The 22,248-nt window shown below is 38.4% G+C and overlaps 5 protein-coding genes, 1 non-coding gene and 1 pseudogene across 8 annotated transcripts; 1 reads left to right on the forward strand and 6 right to left on the reverse strand.

Moving 5' to 3' along the window:
- Window positions 1-1,792: 1,792 nt before the first annotated feature.
- Window positions 1,793-3,387, reverse strand: LOC104722124 (protein BOBBER 2-like; annotated as a pseudogene). The gene is made up of 3 exons (XR_015571047.1): window positions 2,910-3,387; window positions 2,183-2,572; window positions 1,793-2,078 (listed from the first exon to the last, which is right to left on the reverse strand). The product of XR_015571047.1 is annotated as a protein BOBBER 2-like (transcript).
- Window positions 3,388-4,223: 836 nt separating this feature from the next.
- On the reverse strand, window positions 4,224-6,270 carry LOC104717436 (E3 ubiquitin-protein ligase SINAT4). The gene is made up of 3 exons (XM_019232994.2): window positions 5,528-6,270; window positions 4,841-5,227; window positions 4,224-4,740 (listed from the first exon to the last, which is right to left on the reverse strand). Exons 1-3 carry the CDS (start codon window positions 5,750-5,752, stop codon window positions 4,375-4,377), a joined length of 978 nt encoding a protein of 325 aa, XP_019088539.1. The 5' UTR covers window positions 5,753-6,270; the 3' UTR covers window positions 4,224-4,374.
- A 164-nt stretch (window positions 6,271-6,434) lies between these two features.
- TRNAQ-CUG (transfer RNA glutamine (anticodon CUG)) lies at window positions 6,435-6,506 on the forward strand. Its single transcript has one exon. It is a non-coding gene; the product is annotated as a tRNA-Gln (tRNA).
- Window positions 6,507-6,569: 63 nt separating this feature from the next.
- LOC104722126 (membrane protein of ER body-like protein) lies at window positions 6,570-11,211 on the reverse strand. Of its 2 annotated transcripts, XM_019232979.2 has the most exons (10): window positions 10,438-11,211; window positions 10,090-10,158; window positions 9,366-9,878; window positions 9,116-9,259; window positions 8,767-8,889; window positions 8,471-8,530; window positions 7,943-8,275; window positions 7,537-7,770; window positions 7,368-7,429; window positions 6,570-7,269 (listed from the first exon to the last, which is right to left on the reverse strand). In XM_019232979.2, exons 1-10 carry the CDS (start codon window positions 10,826-10,828, stop codon window positions 6,766-6,768), a joined length of 2,433 nt encoding a protein of 810 aa, XP_019088524.1. In that variant the 5' UTR covers window positions 10,829-11,211; the 3' UTR covers window positions 6,570-6,765. The 2 variants fall into 2 exon arrangements, with proteins under 2 accessions (XP_019088524.1, XP_010438540.1); XM_010440238.3 differs by lacking the exon at window positions 10,090-10,158.
- Window positions 11,212-13,572: 2,361 nt separating this feature from the next.
- Window positions 13,573-16,407, reverse strand: LOC104722128 (membrane protein of ER body 1-like). The gene is made up of 8 exons (XM_010440239.3): window positions 16,093-16,407; window positions 15,550-15,939; window positions 15,130-15,471; window positions 14,908-15,021; window positions 14,724-14,795; window positions 14,394-14,648; window positions 14,244-14,305; window positions 13,573-14,167 (listed from the first exon to the last, which is right to left on the reverse strand). Exons 1-8 carry the CDS (start codon window positions 16,229-16,231, stop codon window positions 13,739-13,741), a joined length of 1,803 nt encoding a protein of 600 aa, XP_010438541.2. The 5' UTR covers window positions 16,232-16,407; the 3' UTR covers window positions 13,573-13,738.
- Window positions 16,402-19,568, reverse strand: LOC104727712 (uncharacterized). The gene is made up of 7 exons (XM_087472293.1): window positions 19,502-19,568; window positions 18,671-18,940; window positions 17,919-18,506; window positions 17,743-17,826; window positions 17,278-17,559; window positions 17,136-17,197; window positions 16,402-16,948 (listed from the first exon to the last, which is right to left on the reverse strand). Exons 1-7 carry the CDS (start codon window positions 19,566-19,568, stop codon window positions 16,526-16,528), a joined length of 1,776 nt encoding a protein of 591 aa, XP_087328419.1. The 3' UTR covers window positions 16,402-16,525.
- A 1,258-nt stretch (window positions 19,569-20,826) lies between these two features.
- On the reverse strand, window positions 20,827-21,144 carry LOC147933691 (uncharacterized). The gene has a single exon (XM_087472294.1). It carries the CDS (start codon window positions 21,142-21,144, stop codon window positions 20,827-20,829), a length of 318 nt encoding a protein of 105 aa, XP_087328420.1.
- Window positions 21,145-22,248: the final 1,104 nt, after the last annotated feature.

The following is a 22,248-nucleotide window of genomic DNA, read 5'->3' on the forward strand; positions in this document are numbered from 1 at the left end:
TCCTCGCGATCACCACCCTAGTCGGAGTCCGAGAAAGCGTGAAGTGTAATTGGTGTCGAGGGTCTCAAGAGGATACCATGTGAGACAGTACCGGCGAGATATCGGAGAATCCGTTTAGCCGCCTGCCAATGTATGTCCGTAGGTGAATGCATGAACTGTGCTAGGCGGTTCACGGCAAACGCAATATCAGGATGGGTGAATGCCAAGTACTGCAAACTCCCTAAAACAATGCGATACTCCGTCGGGTTGTCATGAGGTTGGCCGGTGTGAAGCGTAAGTGATGGTTCCGGAGCCATTGGTGTGGACACAGGTTTAGCATTCAGCATATTAGTCTTTGTTAAGAGATCAATAATGTACGTTCGCTGCATAAGATGAAGTCCCTTGCTAGTGTGAGTTGCTTCGATGCCAAGAAAATAGTACAAGTCGGTCGGTTCTTTTAAAGAAAAACGCTCAGCCAATGCGTCAATGAAACCGGCAATGAGACGATTGGTGCTACCGGTGACGATAATGTCGTCAACATAGACCAACGTGTAAACCACGTCCCGACCAGAACGATAAACAAACACCGATGTGTCAGCCAGAGAATTGTAAAAGCCCAGTCGCAACAGATACGTCTTGAGTTCTTGATACCATGCGCGCGACGCTTGCTTCAGACCATATAACGCTTTGTTTAAACGACACACATAGTGAGGACGGTCCTTGTCGACAAACCCGGGAGGTTGTGAGATATAAACTTCTTCCTGAAGCGTTCCATGGAGGAAAGCATTATTGACGTCGAGCTGTTTGATACCATGTAAAATAGGAAGCTTGATAATATTATTCAAGATGAGAAGTACAATATATACACAATAAATTAGGGTTTTAGGTACCTACTATTTACTAATATATCCTTTACATAAATATATCTTATATGTGGAACCTTTTGGCTTTTGTGATACCTCCTTTGATTGGATATCTTGTTCTTTAATTTGCCAATGCTCATGGCGGCGCGCCAATCAGAGAGGGTGTCCTACTACATGTGTACACGCGCACGAAACTAATTGGCCGGGTTGCTTCCAAGCTTAGCTCGAACACTCTTCTCATGGATGGACTTACGAAAATACTTGAATTTAGCAGTTTTATAATGGTATAAAATTAATGGCAATAGAAAAACATCTGTAAAATGTAACTTCAATGGTTTAATATATATAGTAGCTTCAATGTAAAATGTAACTTCAATGTTCAGAAAAGTTTACCACCACGTTTTTGATATTACCACCACTGCAGCAATAATTTGTAAGGATATTGTTGTAGATCGATGGATACAACTAACTAAAGAATAACACATCAAAGAACTAAAGTTAGATTACAATCTGGTATAAAAATTATAATTATGCATAAAGAAGAAAATGTGGGTCTACTGTGATGTCTCTTTTATATCATTGAGAATTATATGTCTATGGGGACAAGGACCACGTGTGACCAGTGTTCATCAAATCTAACTCACACTAAAAACAACCAAGTCCGTACCACAACAAGAATATTCCACCCACCAGATACACCTCACCGGAGATTCTACCGTCGTGAATCAACTTTTTGCTCTCATAGAAACTATGGAAGTAATGCGCATAGTGGTCGATTTCACTTAGACATGTACATTTAACCAATTATAAATTATGATTTTGTTTAATGTAACAATTTATTAGATATGCCTATATGAGTGAAAAAGGAGAGCAAAACCATGCGTTCAATTTTCTCCAGAGAGAAGAATTCTAGATTTAAGTTGTTAACTTAAAATGAAAACATCATGACATTAAGCAAAAACCAGATCAAGTCTCAAGAATGTATATTTAACGAATCAACAACAACTGTCTTGAAATAAGCAAAAGGGGGAGATTTCATATATCTTGAAGCCATAACGAGATATAGGCTAGAATACAAAGCTGGCTTAAGAAAAGAAGAGTTGAAAGACGCGATCAGTTAAACTTTGCATTAGAGAAGTCCATCCCAGGATTCTGAGCCATGAACTTCTTGAGCATATCTTGCTTCTCCATCTCATCACTCGTTGGGAGTCCCATCTGCTTTTGCCTTTGATCAAACTGTTACAACAAAAAAAAAAAAAGAGAATCTCTGAGTCAATCTTGCAATATTAAAATCAAACACAAAGAACTGGTCAATAAGAAAAAGAAACCGATTAGCTTACCATCATCTTCTCAACGGTTGCACGAGTTTCAGGGTCAAGATCACCCAATTTGCTGCTCTCTGGTTCAACTTTCTGAGTGTCAATCTCAGGTTCACCTTTCACACAATACTTCCACCACTCCATCTGGTCTTGCTTTGTCAAGAGCACCGCTATCATCTTTTGATCCTCGATGTTCCAGAAGCAGTCATCAGGCTTGACAGGATGAAAGAACTCTCCATCAATGATTAGTTCTTGCCCTTTGAGACCAATTTTGATACGGTTCTTCTTGATTTCACAGGTAACAGACCATGACTTAGTGCCTGCTGGAACTGGAACGTTAATTGTGACCTCTTTGTAGATTCTGTCCCCATGAGTATTTCTCAAAATCAAGCCCATTGCCTTTGTTAGGAACTGCACCAAAACCAAAACGGGGGAACATATGAAGTTAGTTTTGCAAAAACAGAGACTAAACTTGTAAAAATCTAAACTTTATCCAACATCCTAGACTCTACAAGATCAACGAATCAGGTTGTGATGTTGAAACTAAGTGTCAAATCAAAACTAATTCATTCAACAATCCTAATTCATCATAGCAAATTCAACCAAACACAAAAAAACAGAACCAAAGATTAATCCAAGGCAGCTGAGTAAACAATACTTAATCCCAATCATAACCCTAAACCAAACTAATCACCAGAGGCAAACAATCAATTACCACATTCAAGAAAGCAGAACTCGAAGGACTTACCAATGGTAGCCGATTCTTTTTTCTCCTCCTTCGGCTTCTCAACCTCCATTGGCTCCGAAAGAGCCAAGCTTTCCTTCTTGGGCTTCTCAACCTCCATGGGTTCCGTTGGCTTCAAGCTCTCCTTCTTTGGCTTCTCAACCTCCATGGGCTTCACAGTCACCTTCTCCAGCTTCTTCTTCTCCGCTTCCCTCAACCTATCTTTCGCGGCCCTAACAGCAGAAGCGATCTCCTTCTCAGCCGTGTCTTTCTTGAGAAAGTTGCTCTCTTTCCCAATAAAGTCGAGAGCTTTCTCCAAAAACCCTAATGGGTTTGAAGGATCAAAGCTTGCACTAAACGGTACCATCGAGGGTCTCGCCTCCTCCATCTCAGAGATAATCGCCATTGGGTTGATTTCTTAAGCTATAGGGTTTTGCTGTAAGTAGTAGAAATTGAAAATCAAGAGCAGTAGAATTGAGATTCTTGTGTCGTCAATGGAGAAGAGCTTATGAATGTATTTATAGAGAAAACCAAAATAGGGTTAAATGGAAAGTTCTAGAAGATACAGTCTCTTCAATTCCCTCTCGAATTCTAAATTTCTTTTAATTTTCCTTTTCCTCAAATTACTAAAATTTTCCTGATTTCTGTTTATTTTTTCCTATTTATCATTTAAGTTAATAATCTATTTGTATAATAGCAATTCTCTAACAATAGATTAAAACAATTAAAGACATTTAAAAGCCCAAGATTTGTTTGTTTGTAGAAAAAAAGAAAAGCTTAGATTTGCTAAAAAATATCTTCTTAAAAGATTTGTTGAAATCTTGTTAAGAAAAATCTTAACATGATTGGAAATCTTTAAAACTTTTTATATAATTTGAATAGCTATTAATTTACCTTTATCTTTAATAATTATTAATTTGATAGCAATGTGAATTTCAATTTAATTTTTGTTTTTTTTAAAAAAATTGATAGATTTTTAGAAAAATGCAATGCCTACATCAAACAACAACCCTCCTAATGATTCCTTCAACTTGTAAACAGCATTGGTCTCGTGTCTCGATATATTCATTTGGATCATGTATTTTGTTAATATCAGTGTCAAACAAATTTAGTAAATTTGAATGTTAACAGACTGACAAATATCAAACTGGGGGTGTAGCTCATACGGGGTTCGATTCCCCGCACCTCCACTTTGCAAATACTCATTTAACTTGCGTTTGGAAAATTTCTAAGGTTCCCTTAGTTCCTCCTACACACGTATATTCCTCATAATCGTTTTATTTTTGCTTGATCATATCTTAGATCTCCATGTATGTAGTGAGTTTAAAGAGTTGAGCATTTGAAAATAAGGCTATAAGATCAAACATTCATTCATGAACTGTTATAGATACAAACAAAGAAGACTGAGTGCAAACCAATCATCATCATCATACAACATTCCTTCTCAAAGAGAGAGAACAAAACGACAAAGAAAAGAAGAATGAATTGATCAGGAAGAAGATAGGTTTGGCATGCAAATGCCAGAATCTGGACTGTGCTGTTCTTTCCAGATTTTACCAGTAACTCTAAGTTTAAGCTCTTTCCTGTCCCCCCCGGAGAAGAAGAGAGCCATGTTCCTTTGGATGATGAGACCGTCGTTGCTGTCTCTTACTTTCCTGTGGCTGTCTCTGATGCTTCTTGGGGTTCCTTCCCATGTCAGCTTCCTCCCACTTCCTCCCACTTCTAAACTGTAGCTGTAGCTCCGTGCATCTTCCTCGTCCCCCATGAATCTCAAGAATGCCATGTATACCGGACCCATCCCGAGCTGGAACGCTTCAAAATGGAGGCAAAAGTATTGCCCAAAGCAATGGAATACCTGAACCCAGATAAGAAACAAAAAGAAGAAACTTGTCAGTTTTGATGCCATAAACACTGAAGAGAGCCATGTTTTCGTAGACAAAGAAGGATATGCTCACGGTTAGCATCCAAGTAGCGTTCTCCACTTCACGCGGATTGGATTTGACGTAGCGATGGTTAAAAGTGGAACCAGCGTGCATGTCAACTTTGTGATCATCCCTGAGATGAGCAACAAGAAAAGGGATATCCCCAACGATACCACACTCTGAACCAGCATAAGGACAACTGTAAGGTCTGAAGTTACAGAGAGACTCGTGCTTCAGCTTGCTGTAGTAAGGGAATATCTCAGGGCATCCAAGATTGTAATACTTGCAAGGCAGCTCAAGCGACTCAGCAACTTTCTCAAGAGCTAAACATCTAATATCTCCAAGTTCTTGTCTACAAGTTGGACACCGGTTATGCACCCTCACTTTACAAGTCGAGCACAACGTGTGTCCATTATGACACTGCAACAACAACAAGAACAAGAAAGAGACATACTTCTAGATCAAGAACTTCCAATTTAGCTCAACAGGATACAAGCTACATTAATGCTGTGGATTCCAAAATGCTAATACACAAGTGTATTCAAATTAACAAAACATAGAACACATAAAAAGCTAAATCATTTCATAAGCTCCAAAGCAGAGGTACACAAGCCACATGAAGAGAGCAACAACACTCAAAACAGGAATCAATTGTGAAGCAAAAGTCAGTATCCGATGCAGAAACCAAGAAACAACCAAAAAGAGTAAAAGTAAATTAACCTGATGGATAGGAGGGTACATAGAATAGGTACAGACAGGGCACTCAAGAAGCTCATAGACGCTAGTAGCCGGAGCAGTAGCAGTCGGACCAACAATATTGGTAACAACGGCGGCAGCGGCGGCGTGAGTCTTGGTCGAAGAAAACTGATAACTTTGGTGACCATTACCGTTCTGATGGATCTCATTCCCGTTAGACGAAACGCACTCCATACTCTCTGTCTCCATTACCCCACAAAATCAAAAAAGCCCTAAATTTTGAAAACCAAATTAGGTCTATTCCTCTTCTTCTTCTTCTTCCTCTTCCTCAATTTTCAAGAATCTCGGGAAATGAAAAAAAAAAATTCCTTTCTTTCACCGCCGATTTTATCAAAAAAAGAGAAAGAACAGTACTTTGCTTCCCTACCACTTTTGGGTATCTTTGAGAATGGATTCGTAAGACAAATCTGGAAAAACAAAACGAGAAAGAGAGAACAAAAAAGGGAAAGAAGATGAAAGAAGAAAATTTCAAGGGCAATCTCAAATAGCCCCTGACTCTATAACCCTCTCTCTTTCTCTCTCTCTCGTCACCGTTTCTGCAAAAGCTATGATTTTGTTTTTTTCGTTGGCCTCTTTGATCTCTCTGAAACTGAGAGAGATAGAGAGAGAAAGAGAAGAAGATGAGAGATCAAATCTGAGCCGTTGAGATGGTAAGGCTCCCTTTAATTCGAATTTGAATCTGACGGTTGTAATCACACTATCTGCCTATTTCTTTTTTCTTCAAAAAGGAAAAAAATTGTATTTAAGCCAACCAATAGGCTATAGCCATTTAGAGTAACCGATGTCCTTTCACAAACGGAACCTTACTTTTACGGCAACGCCACGTTATGTGTTCGCTATATATCAAGTTTTATCGGAAGTATTGTCAAATGGTTCTATGGTCTAGCGGTTAGGACATTGGACTCTGAATCCAGTAACCCGAGTTCAATTCTCGGTAGAACCTTCACTTTTGTCTTTTTTTTTATAAAAGTTTATTGCAAGAAAAGAAGAAAAAATTAAATGCAACTTAACAAGAAGGGCCACAGCCGCACAGTTCGTCATTTATTAATTCCTACAAGTGGAAACGACTTCTACACTCACAAGTCACACAACAAAGATTTGGCGTCAACGTCAAAGTCTAACGAGAGTTCAGTTCACAAAAAGGAGAGCGAAAAAGAGAAGCAAGAGAGGTTTGGGTCATTCTCCAGAGACAAAATTCAGTTTCAGTAGGTTGATGAATATCCGAAGCCGGCTTTTCTTCCCATAAGTGACGAAAGCATCATCTGTCCCATATGTGTTTCAGATCCATCAGACCATCCATACTTCTCAAGCAACTGCGCCAAGAAGTTACCAACTTCGTAAGATATCCCTGACACCGATACAGCAATTGTCGCGTACCCTAAAATACTCTTCAGGTAGCTGCCTCTCGGGTACTTCACATGAGCTTTGGCTACGGCCAGCGAGACGATGCATAATAGAGATGCCCCGAAAACTGATACGACTTTGTAGTCTTTGTTGTGTTTTTCGCTGAACGAGAAATAGTACACTAAAGGAGGGAGTATTCCGACGATTATGAAGGATACGATTACGACTGATGCGTGAAGTGTGAAGTTCTCTCTTCGTCCAAGGAGTTTCTTGTATCGACCTTCTTCTTCTTCTCGAACGTTAGTCTGGTTATCTTCTTCTATTGTTGTTCTTATAGGTTCCTCCTCTCTAAGCTCTTGGAGCTGCAATAGAAGTTTCTCTGTAAGTTTCTTGAAACTGTAGGTAACACGATTTCTCAACAAGTTGATACATGTGTACGAAAGGTTTATTGATCACTCACATTATGAATAATGAGAATAAGCCCCCCAAACAAGTTTGCAAGCCCCAAGACCAATATGTTCACTGCAACCACAACGACACATACACATGTTGGGATCTTCCAGCAGCAAAAAATGTATTCTGTGTTTCACAAATGAAAACGATAGTTCAGGCTAAGCAGTACTACTTACACATTGATGCACCAGAACCAGCGGCAGATGATATAACACCAAGGCTCGTGATGGCTTCTATTAGACCTCCGTATACAATGCTTTTCAAGATTTCCACTTTAAGTCCTCCAACAACTCCTCGTCTCATTAACGGTTCCCTTAGAGACCCTTCTTCCAGTAAATTCCCTGGTGTAACATCAATTTCAGGATTTTCTGGACCGGCACTAACTCCTCTGTCACCCGTGTCCATTACACCTAAGCAGCAGCAGAAAGTTAGCAAGGTATGAATGAGAATAACTACACAATAACATACGTTAAGAGTTTAATCTTCAAACAAAGGAGAAACGGTTTTATTTTATATATTTGGTATTGAAGTTATGAATATGATTTCCTCACGGTATTATATAGAGAAGAGAATTATAATTACCTGTTACTTTGGTCGAACCAATATCTGTTTTTCTTGCGTCAGAAGTGTCTTTTCCTTCAAACATATGAGAGGTACCTTCTTCATGAAATGTAGTTTCTACTCTAAATCCGTCAGGTCCATTAGTCACTGTGTTTAATATACTCATGCCATGAGATGGTTGAATCGGAGAGAGCCGTCCTTTCTCTGATGTGTGCTTCCCCTCTGCTGGATTAGAATCATCATTGTCAATCTTTTGCTGTGTTTGCTCCTCCGCCGAAGGAGCCAGAAACTTCTGTCCGTCTTCAACAGTTGCTCCATTGTTGACAATTTGGCTTGTATCGTGTGAGTTTGCAACTGCCATCATATCATATTAAGAAAATAATGCTGTGGTTTTAAAAGTCAAACGAGTTATGCAAAAGCTAAATAAGAGAAGAAGGATGGCTATCACGTTTTGTATTTATTAAAAGTTGCTTCTCAAGGGCGTTAAAATCTCAAACTACAAGACACGAACATGGGTTCCACTTTCTAAGTGACGTTGCATATATGTACCTTGAACTGTATGGGTGTCAACAGGCTTTATATCTTGAGAAGAACTGATCCCTGACCCACCTGCACAAAGTTGTTTTCGAAAGAATGCTTAAGAAGAACCAAGGGTAAAACTATAGATGAATATTCTTATCTCCATTCTAAGTGACATTTAAATGATTCAGATACCTACTTATGATGACGATATTTCCTATAATTTAATAGAGATTTGACCTTCTTTTCTCCTTCATAATCGGATCTACTGATTGTAAATTACCATTATTGTTTCATCAATTTTCATTATAAGAGAATATCCCTACCTTGAATTGAAGTGGCTGCATCGCCCTGAGCAAGAGTTGGGGCTTTTGAAGGGTTATTTGCAGTAGAGCCTGTCAGGTTACCACGCGGCCGATTAGCATCTGGGACGCTAGGCAGTGCCCCACCTGACAACACAAAAGAATTACATTTAACTCTAATGCTAAAATGATACAAACCACCTTCAGCACCATAGTGAATACAAAAGGAGAGACATTGCAATTTTAATTCTGCTAGACACCAAAGTAGCCACTGAAGTTTAGCAGACTGGAATCACCGTTTTGAAGTACGAAAATAATGGAATGTCATACACATGAATCGATTGATGACACTGACAAAGGAACCAAACAATACCTTGCTGAACAGCTGATTCTTTTTGGTTAAAGCCAAAAATTGAACTGAACCAATTGGAATCGCCTGTAGCTTTCTCTTGAGGTTTTGGCTGAGTCGTTAACCCTTCGACACCTTCATGGGGAGGAATCGGCTTTGAAGCCAACCCTGCAATTTTTTCCCCACAAAAGGAAAGCATACTGTGAATACAAAAAGGGATGGGATCTGAAGTTCACTTTTCAAGTATCAAAGGAACTGTTACAGTCTAGTGTACCTGTGGAACTAAATATGGTGAAACATGACAAGCACTTGAAAATAAATGATTCATGTGCAGGGGGGTTTTCACCACCATCCAGAGATGGCAAATTGTCTTCCGAATGAAGAATAGGGTCATTGGAATGAGGCCCTCTGACGCGTTTTCGATCTCCCAGCTCCTGACGCATCTTCCGTTTTCTTCTTTTGAGGACAACCCTTTTGGTGATGCAAGAATCGCAGTTTGGACAGAACAAATCATGTGTCTCTTGCTTATCCAGCACATTCTCCACATCATAATCTTCAACGTCTTCGATGTCCAGCTCCTCCTCTACCACATTACCAGCGGGTTGATCAGCAGCATCACGGTCTTTAGAGAGATCACCATCTTGTACTTCTTCGATTTCACGAGATCTCTTGTTATCCTCAGAAGCTGAACCGTTTTCAGATCCTAAAAGCTTCTTCTCCCCATTCAAATGGTCAGCAGTTTGGGACTCAAGAGCATCAGTTTCTGCACCAGCAGCTGACTCAGAACCTATCAAAAAAAACATGAAACAAGAATTAACAAGAAAACTCAACTACATATGAAGAGATACATCTCCAATCAAACAACAACACTCAAATCTGAACTTATTTAATGTTTAAAAACAGACAACACATTCCCAGAAGAGACATCTAAAAACTTTAAAGAGATGCCAAGAATTCGCAGTTTTGGTCCAAGAAAGCCTAACTAACACTGGACTGACCTTTGGTGTCAAAACACAACAAAGATCCCTCTTTGTAGGTCCAATCGCAGTGGCGACATTTCCAAATTCCTTCATATATACAAACAACAAAACCATGACCAACGACTTCACCACATCAGAAGATCTATCCTACACTAAATCCAAACTTAAAACCCCAAATTGCCTGATTATAATAATTGCAGGATTAATAGACTAAATACACAATAATTCAAAACCATTTTGAAAATTTGAATTTCACAATTAATAAGGAAACAAAAGCACATAATTAATCCAACCAAGTAGACAACAGATTCAGCTCAAGAAAAAAGAAAAAAAAAAGTTGACTTAAGTCGGAGATTAGGTAGTAACCATGTTCTTCGTCAAAGAAGACGATGCAATTATTGTTGCCGTTGTTGTTATCATGCTCCTCTTGAAATCCAACTTTAGCTTCTTTCTCCAAATTGTCCAGTCCGGTATGGTCACCGTCGCCGTTGCTGCGAAAATCTGGAGTCTCCTCAGTAGTAGTAACATCACCGGAAAAGCTAGAAGAAGAGGAGGAGGAGGAGGAGCTGGTGCATGTGTTAGTGGTGAAAGTACTACTGTCAACACTAGTATCAAGACCCTTTCCATGACGAAATGTCTTCCTTTCCAAATCAACAACAATTTGTTCTTCTTCTTCTTCTTCCTCTGCTTCCACTTGTACGGGATGGTGCTTCTCTGTCCCGGTGGTGGGCTCTGTGAGTTCGGCGGCGGATCCCATCAGAAAGAGGAAGACAAAAGAATGGCCAAAAGAAGGACAAAGAGAGAGAGAGAGAGAGAGAGAGAGAGAGATCTATAGAGAAAGGTGATTGATTGGGTCGTCTCTGTCTCTGTCTCTGTCTCTTCTCTTCAATACAAACATTATAAGAGATTGCTTAATTTCTCTGCTTATACTCTAATAGTAATTAATGATGTGTTTGTTTTTTTACTTGGTCGTTTGATCTGCACTGGTTTTTTCATTATGCAGACTTTTCACGTGTTTTTTACTTCTTGGCTTTCTTGCTTTCTTGGTCAATAGACTCGGTACTGTAACATGGTGTGTAGAATTTTTGTATTTACAGATTTTTAACATAATGAGGTTTTGTTAATTTTAACATAATGTTTTCTGTATTTACTGATTATACATTATAGTATATCTGTAGATAATGTTTTTTTATATATCCTTCGAAGTTCGAACAGTAAAGTACAACAACAAATTAGTTGAAGATATTTTTCACCATAATTTTAGGGATTTATTGTCACATGGATGTGATGACAGTACGAGAGAGAGAGAGAGAGGGAGGGAGTGATGATACCGCATTCATATCACGACGACCTCACGTCCCAACTATAACGTTATCTCTTTCATTGATATCTGCGTATTAAAAATATAATACGGGGGGGGGGGGGGGGGGGGAGAATCTCTGAGGCCTGAGCTAGCTACATCAAAATCTTAGTTGACCAAAACAAAACAAAAGATCGAACAGATACTATTCGACATAAACTAGAATTAACAACGCATTATTAGCACAATAATGTTTTGTTTACCAACCTGTACTGTACGTATCTTTGTTATTCTAATAAGCGTGATAACAACGTCGTATACTCAACATATAATATGTATATAAAACATTCCTTTAAATAACTTAGCATGCAACACGTTTGATGATGCAACACTATACCATTCTAACATAGATATAAGATATTTTTTATTCAAAAATGTTAAATGTACGGCTTCTCTCTATTAAGTATTAACTCATACCATTGTCCATGCTATAGACTTCAATTCTTGGATGATATTTCTCGATGATGTTGCTGTGATCAACCACCATCGCCATTAGTATATATATATTCTTCTTCTTTTTTCTAAGTTTTATCACGAGAACCGGAACGACGACGACCAAAAACATTGCGAGGAGAAGTACGAATTTCTAAGTTATTAGTACTATAATAAGTATTAACAAACAGCGACGCAAAGAAAAAACAAAAGTTACCAGAAAAAATTGATGAAGATATTATATGTGACCAAATCTCCCGATTCCTAAAGTCTTAACTACTATCAATAATACCACCTAAGAAAATAAAACAAATAACCCCAAAACACGTTATGAACGTGGTTGATATAATGACAGCACATGCATATGTTGTCTTCAGAGTTCAGACTTAACTAGAAAGAACCTACTCAATCCCTTTAATTAAACTAATATATGGGTGCTTTATGCCATGGGGTTTTATGTACATTGGAATCGTGTAAGAAATGTTGGTTGAATTTTATTAAAAATTATCGACCCCACTCAAGATGATGACTCGATGATTCATGAATGTGAACTTAACCCTGAGTTCACATGAATAATGGTTTAAATCATTGTTAATAATAGGTATGCCTGTAATTTTTTTTATTGCTCCAGCTGTTTCCAGTTTTGCATTAGACTACGACTACGAGTATCGAAGAATCAACAAAATAAAGTTAGTAGGTGTTGGTAAGACTTATTAGTTCAAAGAATTGTTTCTTACATGTAACTTCTAGAATGGTACAAAGTGCCATTAAACTGTCATCGATGACCTGATATCAGTTGCTTAACGTACTTTCTTTGCAAATTGGAAAAAAATGTTATTATCTTTTGTAGTTCATGAGTCATTGAGTCTCCATGTATATAGTTTACAACTTCTTATGAAAAAGAAAGGCTCGAATCCAAACTACTTTTAAGTGTGCAATAACCAACAACGATATGATTCATTCATTTATAAATAAAAAAGAAAAAAGATATTATGATTCATTCTTTTTTGACAAAAACAAACCCAAAAAAAATAACCTTTTGCTTATTATGGTTAAATTTCACGTATGATACCAAATAACTAATACGAACAATAAGACAATATGATTTTATAATAAGCGAAAGGTTTTATTCATGGAAAATGTAGCCACCAATCTTTAAAGTTCCGCATCTTTTTGTAGGCCGACCAATGAATCTATTCTTAGACCGACGTTTTCATTCTTGCACTCAAAATCCTATCTGCTTTTTTTTTCTTTCTTTAATTTGATAACGCATAAGTAAGTGATCCTAGTTAAATTTCGAACTCCCTGATCAATGTTACTCGAACTCTAGTAACGGAATTTTTCTTCATTTACCACTGAATTGGTTTATCTGTATTTTTTCTATGTTACAATCATTCTAATAATCGTCAATTTCAAGAATCAAACAACACATTATCAACATTTCTTAATAATCATTCACTACTAACCGACTATTTTTGGCACTTACTAAAACATTTTTGCAGATTTCTTGTTTACCGAACCTTATCAACAAGTGTATGTCATATATAAACCAAAACTAATTCGAAAAAGAGGCAATCTATGAGAAATTTCACTACACCAATTTTTTGTTTAAATTATAATTATAAAAATAGTTTGACCCTACAAACAAAGGTTGTTGTCTTTATTTTACATTTTTTTTTTGTCTTTTCGGATTATCTCCAATTTCCATAAACATTAAAAACATTTTTCTTTCCTTTTCTGGGTCAAAATCAAATAAATTCGTTCACTTATTAGGAAAAACAATTTGGGTAAGAAAAGAACACTTTTGAGTTTTCTACCCAAAAAAGAAAAAGGACACTTTTGAGTTTGAAGTCAAGAAGACTGAAGAAAGAGTCTTCAAACTCGTCGAGTCTCTGGAGAATCATCATAAAACCCGCTTCTCTCAAGCCACTGACTAACCAAGTATCCCACAAACTGAGAAAATCCCGACGCAGTCGTCGCCATCGTCGTGTACCGAAACAGAGTCTTGAGATAATCTCGTCTCTTCGAGGCATAAGCTTTCGCAATCGAGAGCAAGACGACGCAGAGCAGAGACGCTGCGTAAACAGCTAAAACCTTGTACTCTTGTCTCTTTTCCATCTTTCTTCGAAACGAGAAGCCGTATACTAAAGGTGGGATCAAGCCGAAGATGATGAAAGAAGAGATTGCGACCAATCTGTGTCGCCTCGAGTACTCTCTTCTTCCGAGAACTTCCTCGTACCTATCTGTTTCAGAATCATCAGTGTTGGTTCGTTTTCTGGGTGTTTCGTTTATTAGTTCTTGGAGCTGCAAAAAAGAGGGAGTCTTTTGTTCAGTTCTTTGATGAGAGTTTACATACTGATGTTTCGGAAAGATCACTTACGCTGTGAACGGTGAGAAGAAGACCGCTTGACAAATTAGCAACTCCCAAGGCCAAAACGTTCACTGAATTAGGAGAAAAGACATTAGCATTAGGTTTAGGCGTTCAAAGTGTTCGACGAAATGCCTCAAAGAGATTTTGGGATTCACTTACGAGTTGAAGCACCAGACGCTGCCGCAGATGTTACTGTGCAAAGGCTTGTGATGGATTCTGTAAGACCTCCATACACTATACTTTTCAGGATTTCGAGTTTATTACTGTCTTTGCGAGGTTCAGTACTATCTGGAATCTTTGGTTGAGTATCTGGTTGCCACTCAGGTTCTGCTTGAGTTTCCTTATTGAAACGTTGCTTGGAAGGTTGCTCCAGTGGTGAAGGTGACATCGGAGTTAGGTGGTCTTTTTGGTTATCTAGCATAGTTAAGAATCTTTGTTCAGCACCAAACTTAATTAGGATTCATCTCAGAATCAAAATTCAGAACATACCTGTTTCCTTGTCAATATCTTGATTATGATCTGGAGCTTCCTTATTGACACTTTGCTTGGAAGGTTGCTCCCCTGGCGAAGGATATATTGGAGTTGGGTCATTTTTATGGTTATCAAGCATGATCAAGAATCTTTGTTTAAGAACCAAACTTGATTAGGATTCATCTCTGAATTCAGAACAAACCTGTTTTCTTGTCAATATCTTGATCAGGATTTGCAGCTTGGTCATTGTGATATTGAGTTGTTGCTGGTTCTTCACTAGTGGTATTAGTAGACTTGGAGTCGGCCCTTTTGTCGCCTGGCGTAGTTCAGAAAATTGTAATATCAAAGTGTTGAAAGAGCAGAATGCCTCCTTCTTTAAACATTGAAAGTGACAAAGACCAAAAACGGGAGAAAGAGAAAATACCTTTCTCTTTGTGATATCTCGGACTGAAACGGGACCTCATTGAAATAATGAAGAGAAGGAGCACCGCAAACGTGGGAAGTAACCAAAGTACAGAAGCAGAAGGCAGCCGCAATGAAGGCATAGAAGGCAATTGCAGTTCCGGTTGAACGAAAGGCGGTGGAGAAGTCGAAAGGACAGAGAGAGTTATAATGATACAGAGGAACAACCAAGCAAAAACATGGACTAACCACTTCGGAAAGCTCGGTCTGTTTTTCTCATTACTGACATCAATGCTCGGTGCCTTACCATTGATATCAAGATCGTCGTAAGTTCCTGGTGACTTTGAATCAACCCCTTTCTCGCCTGGAATTGGCAAGAACCAAAGTCAATCACAACTGTCCATACAACGGTATCGAAAGAAGACGGGAAAAGAAAGGATACCTTTGTCTTTGTTGGGACCATAAACAGAAGGAAACAGCGGCTGAAGAAAAACAGGGAACCATGATGGAATCTTTGTCTTCTTCTCTTGGGATGTTGAACCATTTTCAGTGTCACTGTCGATAGCTTTATTCTCAGTATCATGATCTTTTGTGGGTTGGGGATCTGACATCTTCACGAGCTTGACTGTTTTGGTGATATCTTTACCACAGCAAGGGCAGTAAATGTAGTACTTATGTTGGTTCCTGATCACAGTCTCCACCTCATCATCCAGTGAATCAGGTTCTGTCTGTAAATCTTTTGCTCGAACTACATCTTCAGTTTCAGTGTATTGCTTCTTGTCTACGGATCTTGAACCATTCTCAGTGTCAATATGTTCATTTGGCTCCGATCCTATGAGTAAAAATTTGATTTGAGCATTCGGAAAAGATGGGATTAATAGTATAGTACTTCATATAATTTTTTCTTTTGCAAGTATCAAACTGTAAAAGACCAGATATTAATGAACTATTAAGTACTAATCAAGAGTACATATAATTCTCAGACCTTGTTCCTGGCTGAAGTCAACACCATCGTCCTTTTCGCTGCCGAGTGGTGAGTCTGGTCGCAGGTTGGTCAATTCATTGGTACATACACCGTCTCCGGCGAAGCTTGGAGATGGAGCCTGATTCTTGGTGGGTTCCATCGTAAACAAACAAAGATGAGATTCAGAACCATGTTAGTACAATTTATGGTTACTCTCTCTATCTGAATATTTTATTTCACGAGTTCCACGTTCTTTATCTTTATTATTAATCCTAACCAACTTGCCTTTTTTTTCCTGAAGAAAAGAGTTGAGAACAAACTGATAAATCTTGATAAAAACCGAACCTTTTTGCTTACTTACATAAGGAACAAAACAAGTTCGTGTACAACACATATTAAAAAGTTTAACAGAAAGGAAGATGGAGAACTGTGTGGTTTATCTAATCAAACTTGTTTATTCAGTGTCATGGAAGCCGTACTTCTCAAGCAGATCACTGAGAAGTTGACTGGTGATGAAAGAAAGCGCAGACGCTCCAATCGCCATTCCGGTGTACTCAGCCACGGTCCTGAGTTTTTTTTCCATTTTGAAGGCATAAGCTTTGGCAAAGGAGAGAGAGATGACGCAGACCAAAGATGCCGCGAGAACGACCGCAGCTTGGTAGTGCCCATTGTCGGTTCTTTTCACAGAGAGGCCGTAGAAGAGAGGAGGGATCACAGCGAAGAATATGAAGGAAACTACAACAACGAAGCAGTGGAGCTTGACCTTTTTATAGTTTCCCAGCCGATCCACATACAGTGCTCTATCTTTTAGATATGTGATATTATGCTCTTTGCTCGAACTGTGAGATGGTGGTTGAAACGTTATGAGTCCGTATAGCTGCCAAAATATATAATTTGTAAGTATGAATGGTTTTAATCAACTTTCTAGTGAAAAAAATGCTGACAAGTATCTAGAGACACACGGTGAAACAGAGTAGACGCTATGTGAAAACAGAGTTTGTGCTCTGTTTAATCAGTTAACATTGTGTATGCAAAAACAAAAGAGAAGAAACAAAACGATGTACGCTGTGAATGATGAGGAAAAGGCCACTGAATAAATTGGCTACCCCCAAAGCGATAACGTTGACTGCAAGCAAAGATAATATTAGTTGAATTGAGACGTATAAGAAACTCAATGTCGTGTTTGTAATGTTCATGTGTACTTACGAGTTGAAGCTCCGGAACCGGCAGCGGAAGATACAACATTAAGGCTTGTGATGGACTCGATTAGACCTCCGAACACAATACTCTTCAAGATGTCTAGCTCCATTGGAAAGAGATTTAGAACTGGAACCACGACATTATTCCACAAGACAAGTCTCACCGGCTTCCGGGCTGGAAGGATCTCGGTGTTTGTCCCTAAACCATCCACTGGGTTGCCATTATCTGGGATATCATTCTTCTGCCCAACAACACCTTCCTTACTCTCTTCACCTCCAGGGCCTTTCTCTGTAGTTTTATTCAAGTCATCATTCCAAGACGTGAACAGACAAAAATGAGGCAGAGGTAATATATAGAGTAAAAAAAGAGAGTCAGGGAAAGATAACAGAGATGAAGGTACGTATCTTCTCTTATGATAAGATTACATGCTCATTTATTTCAATCAACTAGAAAAAGGCATGTGAAAAGTACCTGGAGCTTGATCTGTTCCCTTACTAGTAGGGGTTGGAGGGTTTGTAACATTAGTACTTGGTCGGGTAATACCTCTTACGCTCCCTGCAATATATAAATAGTGCTATTAAGTCTTTGGAAAATTTATGGCATAGGGAAAAGGGGAAGAGGATGTTAAGGAATCACAATGTCCCTACATCTTTTCGTTGCTACTATCAGGTAATTGATGATGGGGAAAATGGAAGACCAGAGGAGAGCCAGAATGGCGAGGAACAACAACGAGATCACGGAAAGGTACTTGATGCTCGGGAAATGTATGAGCCAGCGTATCTTTTCATATGGATCCGGCCCTGGCTGTGGATGAGGAGATGACGTTCCTGACAGTGGCAAAGGAGAATATGGCCCTGGCTTTGGATGAGTAGAAGGCGTCCCTGACAGTGGCAAAGGAGAAGTCGTTCCTGGCACTGTTAAAGGAGAACCCGGCCCTGGGGATGGAGATGGAGAAGGCGGCTCTGGCCGTGGCAAAGGAGAATGTGATCCTGGAGATGGCGAATGAGAAGTTGGAACTGGCGATAGAGAAGGAGAACCTGGCAGTGGCGAAGGAGAATGTGACCCTCGCGATGGCAAATGAAAAGGTGATTCTGGCAGTGGCAGAGGAAAATGCGAGGACCATAGAACAATGACTGATAGCAATAGTAGAACCGCAGCCAATAGGAACCGCAAGTAAGTGGGACTGAGCCTTGGTAAACAGTTCGGGGAAAGTTCCTTTAGTTTCTTCCATGGCTCTGTAAGCAGTGATGGGATTGGTCATGTAGATCAAGAATCAATCAATCCAACATTTAAGAAAGTCACTTTTGATAAAAAAATGATAACCACTTACAAAATAAAAAACAAAAGTGTCTATATCATCATTGACATATACACAAAAGCAGTATAGTATATGTATTACCTGCGAGAGAAAACCTTGAGAGAGGAAAGGTAGGGAACTTGAAGGGGATAACGAGAGGAACACACAGTCGGAAATAGTCTGTTTTGTAAGGATCAGTCTCTTGACCCTTTACAAAGATTTCAGCATCTGTGGTAATGTTACGTTTACAGTTAGGACAGTAGAGATTATGAGTCTGTTGCTTCTTTATCTCATCCAAAGCCTCATCGGGACTTCTCGTCTCGTCATGTACAACTTCAGATCCATTATTGTTGTTGTCTTCTTTCTTGGTTCCTACGTATAATACAACATTTTATTAATTGGACTCAAGAAAAACACAAATTTTGTCTTTTAACACTTTCTTGATCATGATAACTTAAAATAGTTTTCTTGCTTCATGATGTGCGCATCAACAACATTTGTCTACCAGATTAGCGTGCTACATTATACATGCGATATCCTCTATTCTCTCTAACACCAAAAACTATTACTGTTATAGAATGCATCCAACTTATATTAAAAAAAAAAAATCAACTAACTTAGATCTTTCTATATATTATTATATCTCAAGACTTTTGTTCTTGTTTTCATGAACATATATAAAAATGCGCAAAATAGGAATAAAATGAAACTGTTTTTCCAAACCAAATCACAACGTAACGTAAGTCTTAAACTATATATACTAACGCAAATTATTAGCTCCAGTGCTCACGCTCTACTGCCATGCTACATGCCAAATGCGATAAGAACGTTGGGTAAGCTTAATAACATATGTATGATTTGCATTCTATATATGTTCACTGTCTTATGATATAATGTCGGAGCCAACAGTACATAGATTTTCTCTGCAGTTACCTGTGTCTTGCTGTGGTGATTTTGTGGGATCATCATCCATTGAACGCTGAGGAGTGGTTGTGGCCATTGTAGAAGGTGAAGAATTGATCATATCAAAGAGAGACGGAGAGGATGCTTATTTATATGCCCACAACCTTCTTATATATTATCTGAAATTTTTCAACCGTAGAATTTTGCTGGAAATTGGAGGGGAATGTCCTACCAATCTTCTACAAAATAAAACGAGCCATATAGCCATATGAAATCAGTGGGAAATATGTGAGAAATTTTCCACTATTTTTTTTGTCGACATATATATAAAATTGTTACAATAACACCAAAATTTAAATTTGCAAAAAAACATCTACATAAGGTGCTTTTTTTCTTTCTTCCTTCAACAGTTCAGATTATTTTGTATTTTAAGATAATAATCTCATATATTTATTTTAAAGGTGTGTGATATTATCAAACTCTTTCAAAAAGGACATTCAAATATGTAAGTTTAATTATTCGTTATTCTCAAGTTTATGTGCTTTTTACTTAGAACCTTGTTATTATTTTTTTATTCCTAATTAACTAGATTAGAACATGTAATTCTCTACAATTTTTTAGAAAATTATATAGAATTGATTTATTTATTTCAAATATATACTCTCGTATTTATTAAAATACCGTAAAACAATTGGAGATAAATCATATAGCACTTATTCATATTTTCACTTTTTCAAAATATGATTTCACTATGATTTCAAAAAACAAATTTGGATTAAAAATATCGCCATTTAGAGTACTCATTAAATTTTGAATTCACGCTATATACAAATTGGAATGAACTGATTATTGCAAACTGTAAGGTGGTACAAAAGTCAAGAATTGTAAGAAATTAATTTTTTTTTTTCATATTAAAAAGAAATATTCTCAAATTGTTTTTTTTTTTTTTTTTTAACAACTAAATTTAATTAGAGTGTATATGGTTGATACAAGAATTCAGTTAACCAAGGGGGAGTACAGGAAAAACATTATACATAGAAGAAATTGTAGAAGCATGTTGAGCAAGTTTATCCGCAGCACTATTTCTCTCACCGTTTATATGATCCAGAGATGAGTTAGGAAACTTTGAAGTCCAATAACGTATGTCCTATATAAGCGATCCAAGCATGATATGATCCTCTCCTCTGTTTACGATCGTTGTCAATTCCTGGTTGTCACTTTCGAATCATACATATCGGAATCCATTGGCCCACATCATTTGCAAAACATGAATGAATCCTAAAGCTTCAGCTTGAATCGGCGAGTCTGAAGGTGGTAGTTTAGCACAACCTGCTTGTATCACATATCCATTTCTATCACGAAGAAGCCATTGCTTGTATCACATATCCATTTCTATCACGAAGAAGCCATCCTGTATTTGTGAAAGGCCGGTTTTGCACAAAGCCACTGTCAAAGTTGCATTTTAGCCATCCGTCTGGCGGTGGTGACCATTGGGAACATCTGTCGGATTTGCGGTTTTGGTTTGTAGGAGATAGGTTACACATAATGGTCTGATCCAAATGAACTTCTATCCATTCTTGTGCTTCCTTGTTACCTTTGGTAGCTTCCTGATGAGGTAGTCTTGATATCTTTCGAAAGAGAAAATCATTTCTGGCTTTCCATAGGCGCCACATGATCCAGAATGGCAACAGGCGTTGAAGTGAAGGAAGAGATTGAATTTTTGACAATTGCAGGAACTTACCAATATTATCCTCCAAATCATCACCAAGTCTGTGATATCCTAAAATGCTGCTTACACTCTTCCAGACAGCTTGTGCAAAAGAACACTGGAGTAAGATGTGATTTGTTGTTTCATCCTCAAGGCAACATCTTTGACAGATTGGGTTTGCTGGAATTTGTCGTGTGCGTAGATTTGTTGAAGTTGCCATTGCTCCTGATAAGCATCGCCAAAGGAAGTGTCTTATTCTTTGGAGTGATATGGAGTTTCCAAATATCTTCTTTTAAGATAGCTGATCCTTGTGGTGGAATAATAGCATTGTCTTCATCGACATCTATATGGGTTGCTACCCAGTAGCCCGACTTCACACTGTATATCATATTCTTAGTATACACCCAGTCAAAGGTATCCTGATCTGCGTATTTTGAGAGGTATATACTTCGTGCTAGGACTTGATCCTCCGGGTTAAGCACTCCTTGAAATATATAAGGATTCCATTCTCTTTTATTCTCCTGCCAGAGGTCCGAAACAGTCATTTGGGGGTCTAGAACTGGGCCATGTGCTGGCCGAGGGGGCATCGTAGGTAACCAAGAATCCTCCCAAATTTTTGTTGTTATACCATTCTCAATCCTTGCTCGAAGGCCAAGTCGGAGTAGTTCTTTCCCAGTCTGAATCGATCGCCATCCATATGAAGAGCCATTCCTTGTTTCAGCCTGGAGAAAAGATTGGGTTGGATGATACAACCCTTTGTACAGTTGTGCAAGGAGGCTCTGTGGGTTCTTTAAGATTCTCCATGCTTGTTTTGCCAAAAGAGCCCTATTAAAATTGTGCAAGTCTTTAAAGCCTAAACCTCCTTCATTCTTTGGTAATGACATTCTATGCCAGGCTACCCAAGGGATTTTACGTTTATCTCTCTTCTTTCCCCACCAATACGTTGATAAAACACTGTGAATGTCATCGTAGATACTTTGGGGCAAAAGGAAACAGTTCATCGAATACACAGGCATAGCTAAAGCAACTGACTTAATCATTATCTCCTTCCCGGCTGGAGATAAAAATT

The sequence above is a fragment of the Camelina sativa genome, chromosome 11 (genome assembly GCF_030686135.1).
Source record: "Camelina sativa cultivar CO46 ecotype springtype chromosome 11, ASM3068613v1".
NCBI classification, from domain to species: domain Eukaryota; kingdom Viridiplantae; phylum Streptophyta; class Magnoliopsida; order Brassicales; family Brassicaceae; genus Camelina; species Camelina sativa.

Coding starts and splice junctions, on each gene's coding strand:
- LOC104717436 (XM_019232994.2), bottom strand. CDS start 5,752: ATGGAGACAGAGAGTATGGAGTGCGTTTCGTCTAACGGGAATGAGATC. Junction 5,228..5,527: donor TGTACCCTCCTATCCATCAG/GTTAATTTACTT, acceptor TTGTTGTTGCAG/TGTCATAATGGACACACGTT. Junction 4,741..4,840: donor ACGCTACTTGGATGCTAACC/GTGAGCATATCC, acceptor ATCTGGGTTCAG/GTATTCCATTGCTTTGGGCA.
- LOC104722126 (XM_019232979.2), bottom strand. CDS start 10,828: ATGGGATCCGCCGCCGAACTCACAGAGCCCACCACCGGGACAGAGAAG. Junction 10,159..10,437: donor CTTCTTTGACGAAGAACATG/GTTACTACCTAA, acceptor GTATATATGAAG/GAATTTGGAAATGTCGCCAC. Junction 9,260..9,365: donor CACCATATTTAGTTCCACAG/GTACACTAGACT, acceptor AAAAAATTGCAG/GGTTGGCTTCAAAGCCGATT.
- LOC104722128 (XM_010440239.3), bottom strand. CDS start 16,231: ATGGAACCCACCAAGAATCAGGCTCCATCTCCAAGCTTCGCCGGAGAC. Junction 14,649..14,723: donor AGATATTGACAAGGAAACAG/GTATGTTCTGAA, acceptor TAACTATGCTAG/ATAACCAAAAAGACCACCTA. Junction 14,306..14,393: donor AGCGTCTGGTGCTTCAACTC/GTAAGTGAATCC, acceptor CTCCTAATTCAG/TGAACGTTTTGGCCTTGGGA.
- LOC104727712 (XM_087472293.1), bottom strand. CDS start 19,568: ATGGCCACAACCACTCCTCAGCGTTCAATGGATGATGATCCCACAAAA. Junction 17,827..17,918: donor GATAGTAGCAACGAAAAGAT/GTAGGGACATTG, acceptor TATATATTGCAG/GGAGCGTAAGAGGTATTACC. Junction 17,198..17,277: donor CGGTTCCGGAGCTTCAACTC/GTAAGTACACAT, acceptor CTTTGCTTGCAG/TCAACGTTATCGCTTTGGGG.
- LOC147933691 (XM_087472294.1), bottom strand. CDS start 21,144: ATGTGGCGCCTATGGAAAGCCAGAAATGATTTTCTCTTTCGAAAGATA.